The sequence below is a fragment of the Antechinus flavipes genome, chromosome 2 (genome assembly GCF_016432865.1).
Source record: "Antechinus flavipes isolate AdamAnt ecotype Samford, QLD, Australia chromosome 2, AdamAnt_v2, whole genome shotgun sequence".
Classification (NCBI taxonomy): Eukaryota; Metazoa; Chordata; class Mammalia; order Dasyuromorphia; family Dasyuridae; genus Antechinus; species Antechinus flavipes.
The window spans coordinates 591,793,543-591,801,652 of record NC_067399.1 but is presented as its reverse complement, the minus strand read 5'-3'; the positions used below and the strand labels follow the sequence as shown (position 1 = coordinate 591,801,652).

Genomic DNA, 8,110 nt, shown 5'->3' with positions numbered 1-8,110 from the left:
AAACATCAAGAAATCCATTGACAAACTACAATGGCATCTTCCTTCCCAGAAGTGCATTAAGAGATCAGCAAGCAATATAGGAAAGAGCCATTCCCTGATACATTCAAGAAAAGATAATTCTAGAACCTCCAGTATGACCAGAAATGAGAGATATATAAGCTAAATGACTTTGTATGCAGAGACAGCTCTCCTTAAAATGCACGGTTGTTTGATCAGAAAGTCCAGATTTGGGACCTTACATGCCTCCATGCTGGGAAAAGCAAAAGGGGACAAAGAAAGGAGCATTGGGCAGCATGATGCTGCTATACTTAAGAGCTCAGGCCAGGATAACGGAAGTCTAGAAGCTCCAAGGTCCCTAACATTTAAGATTCTAGATAAGTTCAATATCAAAAAGGAGCCTAACCCCCAAAATGGAGATCAGTGTAAGAACTCAGGAGATCCAGATTGAGTCTTGACAGGTTTACTACCCCACCCAAAATTGTGCCTGGCCCTGGCACAAAATCCCAATTTAGGAACAAAAACTGGATAAATGAGCTAACCAAAGAAAACTCAATAAACATAAATAATTATTGCAAACAGAAATTAAAAGAGGTGGGGGAGGAGGATTTTTGAAAAGGACTATATACATACCTAGAAGAAATGAGGCAAGAGATTAAAAAAGAAAGAAAAAAGATTCTGGAGGGAAGACTCAAAGAAAAGTAGCTTAGAAGGGAAAGGAATTCCCAAGAAACAGAATTCCTGAAAATGAGAATGCACCAAATAGAAATCACTAATTCTATGAGACAGTAAGAAATATAGGAACAAAATCAAAAAGATTTTTGAAAGTAGAAGAAAATGTAAGATATCTAATATTGTTGAATTATATAGAAAACATGTTATAGAAACTTACTTTAAGAATCATTAGATTCCTTAGAAAACCATGATTAAAAAAACAATGCCTGAATATATTATTTCATCATTTCATAAATAAAAACTATCCAGGTCTATTAGAACCGGGGACAAAATAAAACTAGAATTAAGCAATCATATTCATATTCATATTCAATCATAGAATATAACCAATCATAAAAAAGAAAAAGCCCCAGGAACATGATGGCAAAAATCTAGAGTGTCTATGACAAAGAAATTAAGGCATCTAGGTGACCCAGTGGATAGAGTACAAAGCCTAAGTTAGGTAGGTCCTCTTGATGAGTTCAAATCTGGCCTCAGATAATTACTAGCTGTGTGATTCTGAACTTAACCATGTTCTCCTCAGTTTCTCATTTGTAAAAAATGAGCTTAAAAAGGAATTGGCAAGTCACACCTGTATCTTTGCCAAGAAAATAATCAATGGGATCATGAAAGTCAAACATAAGCATAATGAGAACATGTGAAAGGACTTCAGGAAGGAAAAATATCAAGATCATAGACCTGACAATTTCTCAAAAAAACAAAGGAAATCTTAGAATACAATATTAAAACTTATCATTACAACTATTATTTAATTTACCCTTCAAGGCTAAGTATAATCTGATAAGTAAAACAAATGGATCTTTAATGAAATAGAAGACTTTCAAAATTTTCTGATAGAAACCTATAAAGAAAATTTTATTTTGAGAAAATGGAAAAATATGTATAATGTTATGGTGCTAATATTCTAACAGGGATATATATATATATATTATAATATATAGTATATTTCTTATAGTATCCCTTCAGAATCTTGATGTTTTTAGAGAGTAGTGAGACTAGGAGTTAAGGTTCAGCAATTAGATGGTACAGTGGTTAGAAGGCTGGTACAATTAGGAAAATCTGAGTTCAAGTACAGAATCAGATACTTCTTAGTGGTGTAATCTAGGGGCATTCATTCTTACACATCTCAATTTCCTCCTCTGTAAAAAAGTAGATAATAGTATTTACCCTCTAGAGTTGCTGTGCAGATTACATGAGATAATAATTATAGAGCTCTTAACATAGTATCTGGCACTGTTACATAGTAAATGCTATTTAACTGTTAGCTTTTTTTTTCTTTAAAGACATCTTACTAGTGGACTGATTGTATTCTGAGGTTTTTAAGAGAAGAAAGAGAAGTGATAGTTAAAGGAGAAATAGACTGTGATGAAAAGAGAAAGAAGAGAGTATAACTTGCTATTTAAGAATCAAGTAAATCTCTTATCTGAAAGGATTGACTACACACCCCCACACCCCCACATGCAATTTGGCTTAGAAATATTTCATACTCAACAAGAAAACAAGAGGGATCAGTGGCAGTGGACAAGGGAAGGAAAGGGGAAGTATGGGGGGAAGAAAAGAAAGGAACTTAAATCTAAGTGGAGTAACAGATTGTGGTATATGAATACTGTAATGGAATATTATTGTGCCATAAGAAGAGACAAAAGAGATGATTTCTCCCAAAAATATTTTAGGTAGCATGAAATGACAAAATGGAGTGAGCAAAATGAGGAAAACAATTTATATAAAAACAACATTGTCAAGAAACCAAGTATGAAAGATTTTAGAAACTTAATAAAAGCAATGACCACTCACATCTCTAGAGGACCTGTGATGAAACGTTGTTTGTGTTCTGTTGATATTTAAATTCAGAATTATTTTTTTAAAGGTATTCCTTTACCTGGGTAGAACTTCATACCCTGAAGGAGAAGAAATGATGGAGAATATATGAGGAAGGATCAAAGGAGAATAAAACAGAAGTGATACAGTGGTGAGAGTATACTGCAAGCCATCTGTCAAATTGGAGGAATTTTAAGATGACAGCCTAATTCAGAACACAAAGCTGATAACAGAGTTCTGCTGGTGGTGGAAGGTACTTTAAATATCAGGATTTGGTCACATGTGGGAGGTCATGTTCTTTAAAAGGAAAAAAGCTGACAAAGTCTCAATGTGCCATATTAATAACTGTATCCCTCAGAAAACAAGAGAATATTGCTGTGCTAGATTTGATTCTTGCTACTAAGAAGCTGGCATATACATTAGAGATGGTCAGAACATTAGGAAGCAATTATTGTGCTTATTTAATTTAATCAAATAAATAAATATATATAATTATATATAATAAATAGTAAATTAAATTAATTAAAGATGATGATAGAAAAAGAAGAGAGTCTAGTGCAACTTGATTCTGATTTTAGATTTCTGCAGAGGGCTCAATTCAACATCTTTTAAAACAATGTCTACTATGTGCTAAAGATACCTGTTTGGCACTAGATACAAATGGCAAAGGGCTTGGGATGAGTAGGATCCCACTGCGGAAGATTCTAAAAGCTAAGTCTCAAGATGGAAGGGATGACTCAAATGAAGAAAAGATGGGACAATATACAGAGATCAATGCTCAACCACAATCAGATTTTAAAAGAACATGTGCCATAATTTTTTAAATGGAAACACCAGCAGATAATAGCAATGACATCTGCAATAGAATAGCAAAGATTCTGTAAAAAAGCAGTGTTGAGGACAAAGTCTAATTATACATTGAAACTTGGGATAAATGCCTACAGTAAGAGCAAAAGCAGAAGTAATATCATGGAAAAGATTGACAACTGATGATAGAAAAATGGTACTTAACACTTATTAGGCTCCAAATTCTTCTTCAATAATGTGAATAATCTTCATCCTGGGAAAGATTAACTGAATTGAAAGTTAAGAAAGACTTAAGACTTCACTCCCTTTAATGAATTCAAATTGCCTGACCTAGAAAAAACTGTAAAATGCTTAGCACACTGTCTGGCACATAGTAAGTGCTACATAGATGTTAGCTATTATAATTATTATTATTAATTCCTACACATGAAAACTAAAGAGAAGGGCTTGAATAAAAGACAATTGAAAATTTTGTTCAAATGATGAGTGAAACATAGAAATCATTGTAGGAAACAGGTGGTGAATGTTATGAACTCCACAGGGGACAGTTAAATTATTTCTCTTTTGTGTCTTCTAGGAATACTGAGCCACTCTCTCGGGAGCTAGAGAAGATTCCCAAATGGTTATAACACCAAAGCATGAATTCATTTATGAAGTGTCCAAGTCCCTTTGCCTCAGTTGACCTCTATATTTGTATTCAACATATTTATCAAGGGGATGTGTGTGTATGAGACAGAATATATAAATATATCTATCTAGTGAGTATACAAATAATCTTTCTCTCTCTCTATATATATATATGTATATATATGTGTGTGTGTGTGTGTGTATATAAAATATACATGCATGTGTGAGATAAATTGTGTATGTGTGTGTGTATATATATATTTATACTGGATGAAAATATTCATATATATATATGCACATATACATAGAGTACAGAGTATATAAGGTATGCATATGTGTATATATAAAATCTATGCATGTATGTATGTGGAGAGCAAGTGAGCTGCAAGGTCATCCAGTCTCAGCACTTCATTTTACAGATGAAGAAACTGAAGTTAAATGACTTGGCCCCACTTCCCTAAGTGTAAAGTGATAGAACTGGGATCTCGCCTCAAATTCTGCCTCAAAAGCCAGGATTCTTTCCACTATACCATATTTCCCTTTAGAACTACAATTTCTCCTTTCAATCACCCTATGAAACCAAATTCACAAGGGGCTCCAGCAGAGCCATTTCTATAGCAGGTGCCATTATTTTAGAGGGTCACCTGGATAGCCTGGAGCCATCAAAAGGGGTTGTCATAAAATATACTAATTCTTCAATTGAAATATTATGTATTTTCGAAGACAGAAGACAACATAATTTAAGGAGACCATTCACAGACCAAAAGAATGGGCAATATAAACGTCTGCAAACTTTATTTTGGTACAAGAAGTGAATTTAACATTCAAGCTTGGAAAAATACAATCATTACAGCTCTTTGTTAATAGCTGGTTAATTCTGGTGTCTTCCTTTACTCTGGTTTTCACATGAGACCAGAAGCAGGAGACTGAACTCCTAAAGATCAGTGACCCCTCCTCCAGAGGTTCTGCCTACTTTCACAGCCAAGGTAAAATCTGATTTAAAAAAATTAAATAAAACCTGCCCACCTTACGGGTACTGTGATTCGTACGATTACAACCAGGGAAGTAGCCTGGTTGTGTTAATAAGGGCAGAGTTTCTATGGGCAAATCCAGATCTTTACACTGATGTTGACTTTTAGAAATGGTGACTTCTGACGTCCTTGTGGGGGCAATAAATCCCTTTAACAAGAGTCAGACCTAGTTTTGCTCTCTCTCCTCCCCATCCAACTCTAAGGAAGTCATCCAAGATCTCAGTTACTCCTTATTAGGGCCAGGAAAGTGACAAAGGTTCTATTATACCATGCTGGCTTTTGTTTACAGGATTTTCCATTTCTGATGCCAGTAGAAAAGACTTATAAGAATCCACTGAAATGCTGTGGGACAGAAGAGCAGTACAGTTAGCACTTGGTGTCGCACAGTGGGGCTACCTGAAAACAGCTCAGGATGAGGTTAATGGATAAGAAATAAAAAATAAAGAACAAGCTCCACGGAGAAAGCCTCAAAGACTGAACTCTGGTACTTTTGTTGCCACCCAACCACCAACATGAAGGCTTCAGTTATCAAGTTAGGAATAAGTATCTCTGGGTGACAGTAAAACAAGTTTCTCTTAAGTTCTTTGATGGCAGAAATTATTTCTGTTTTTATTTTTCACCTCACACGCTGTTTGGCACACAGTAGGCATTTAACAAATGATTATTGTGGATTGATTGTGAGAAAACTCACCCAGAGAAGCAAGTGACAAGGCATTATCTGCACATACTAAGTTGCTTTTATTAATCCAGAACTGCATGCTACAGATACTGTACAGCATGAACATGTATTCATTACAAAAATGGCATCAAAACCATTAAAAATGAAATCAGAATAAGAGCATAAAACGGAACAGTAACATCACAACTGTTAGGAAACATTCAAAGTATTCACAAAAAAATGTTATAGTTAGCATCTTAATAAACCAGAGAAAAATTGGAGACAGTTTTACAATCGCTTCATGTCAACTACAATGGCACTGAATGAACAGTTCTCAGCTTTATACAGCATTTTGCAACATCAACATGCCTAGGTTTTTTTTTTTTTTTTTTTTTTGGTTTTTTTTGGGGTTTTTTTTTTTTTTTAAGTTTGCTACCTACCTTTATGTAGTCATTTTACATAGAAGTGGCAGCCTGTTTTTTTTTTTTTCCTTTATGTGTAATCTAATATACAGAATTTTGGCCCTTAAGGGTTTATACCTCTTCATTTTAAATGCTTTCTGGACAATCTGCTACCAAACACGTCTTGTTATAGGTGACATTTAAACTACACACATACCTACCTATGTAACGTCACAGCAAAACATGATGAACAAAAATTACAGCATTAAAAACAGGGAGAAAGTTAAAAGTCACTGAGAATTTTGGCACGTAAAAATTTGTACACAGTCCACAGTCCTAATGTTGCAGGCCATTCAACTGTAGGTCCAGAGGGGAGACGCCAATGCTCCCGCTGTTTCTCAAACAGCGCCGCTAAAATTCCCTCGCTAATTTTCAAGTCTTATTTAATGTAATGGCTTTCAAAGCAATTTCTTTACACTATTGATCCTTTAATGCATCTATAAATGTCCATTTGGTGGCAACTGTGTTTCATACAGCAAAGAGAAAACAAAACAAAAGTCAAAACCCAAAAAATATATATATACACATTTATATATATATATATATATATAAACTTAAAAACCTTGTACAAATGAGTTGTTATATATAAGATGCTTACACTAAGGGGGGAAAAAAACTTTATACAATGGTTCAAGAAAAAGGAAAACATATTTTAAAAGGGACAACATACAGGTACAACAAGCAGTCTCTAAAGCAATAAATACTACTGGTCCAATAGCGTTGTGATACCGGTAATTGGTGAGTAACGTCCCCTCCCTCCCTGTCCCTCCCCCCAAAAGAACAACACCATGGAACAAGGTATATTAACACATTTTAACCCTTTGTTTCTGTACATTTAAACAATAACAACATCACAAGAAAAGTTGTTTCACACAGAAAAAAAAAAAAGTCATGGCACTGCATTCATTGTGCCCTTATGGTTTAAAAACGAGATGTAAAATGATTGGTTCGCAAGCTCGTATTTAATACAAATAATAAAGAACCAACACCTTCTGCAAAGGGCTGCTTCAAAATTGCTTCTTTTTGTCTTTTTAAATCAGTCTTTAAAACTAAGCTATCAGAACTACATAACAGTTATGTATATATATATATATTTTTTAAACGCTACAAAGACTTTAAACAGCTGTTGATAAAAATTTTGGTAGAATCATGAGGTTTCTCTCTCATCTACATATTTAAAAGGAGAAATTGAAATAAGAATGGGTCAAATATTGACCAATGAACTCGATAAACATCAACTAATGTAGCCATGTGGCACAAGATTAAAAAAAAAAAAAAAAAGAGACAAAAAAATCCTCAAAAAAAAGAAAGAAAGAAAGAAAGAAGAAACAAAAACATAAAAGAAAACAAAAACCAGGGCTAGCAAAGCTAAAGCTATTCTAAAGACTTGGTTACAAGGGAGAGCGGCTGGGGCTGGGTCCCAGCCAAAGAATTGTGGGAATGTAAAGAAGATGTCGACGGCTGTGCTAGAGACGATGAGGGGGCAGCCGGCGGCTGCAGAGCGGAAGGTGGCAGGTCCAGAGCCCCGTTCGGACAGTGGGCAGCGGTGACAGCCAAGGCGCCGGGCTTGCTGTGGGCACTCTCGGCCAGGAGGAGAGAGGGTGGCGGCGGCGGCATCATGGCCAGGTGGGCCAGGGAGTCGGGTTTCAATGTAAGCGAGAGAGGTTGGGTTTGTTCAGTCTGTGGTTTGGAGTCTCTGGTAGGGGAGCCTAGCATGTTAGGAGAAGAAGGAGGGGAGTCTAATAAGCTTCCATCTGAAGAGGGTGGACTGAGGCAGCTGCCTTCACCTTGTATGTAGCGAACGCACTTTTTTTTTCTCCTAGAAACAGGGGGAGAGAGTTATCTGTGAATAAAGGGCAAAGATGTCAAGGGAGAGAGTTATCTGATGTACAGAGCAGAGTACAAGTCCCCTAACTGACACCCTGGTGAATCAGCACCCTGGGCAGGAAAAAATATTTTAAGAGATGCTCTGGGTG

The 8,110-nt window shown here is 35.7% G+C and overlaps 1 protein-coding gene across 35 annotated transcripts in view; it reads right to left on the bottom strand.

Moving 5' to 3' along the window:
- Positions 1-5,729: 5,729 nt before the first annotated feature.
- Positions 5,730-8,110, bottom strand: part of TCF7L2 (transcription factor 7 like 2) — a 228,521-nt gene continuing 226,140 nt past the window's right edge. For 19 of the 35 annotated variants that reach the window (XM_051981423.1, XM_051981421.1, XM_051981420.1 and 16 more), the window contains one exon: positions 5,730-7,953. In XM_051981423.1, coding sequence (XP_051837383.1) covers positions 7,509-7,953 — 445 coding nt within the window. In that variant the 3' untranslated portion in view covers positions 5,730-7,508. Of the gene's footprint in view, positions 7,978-8,110 lie in introns of all 35 variants that reach the window. The other 16 variants (XM_051981445.1, XM_051981454.1, XM_051981455.1 and 13 more) reach the window with 4 other exon arrangements.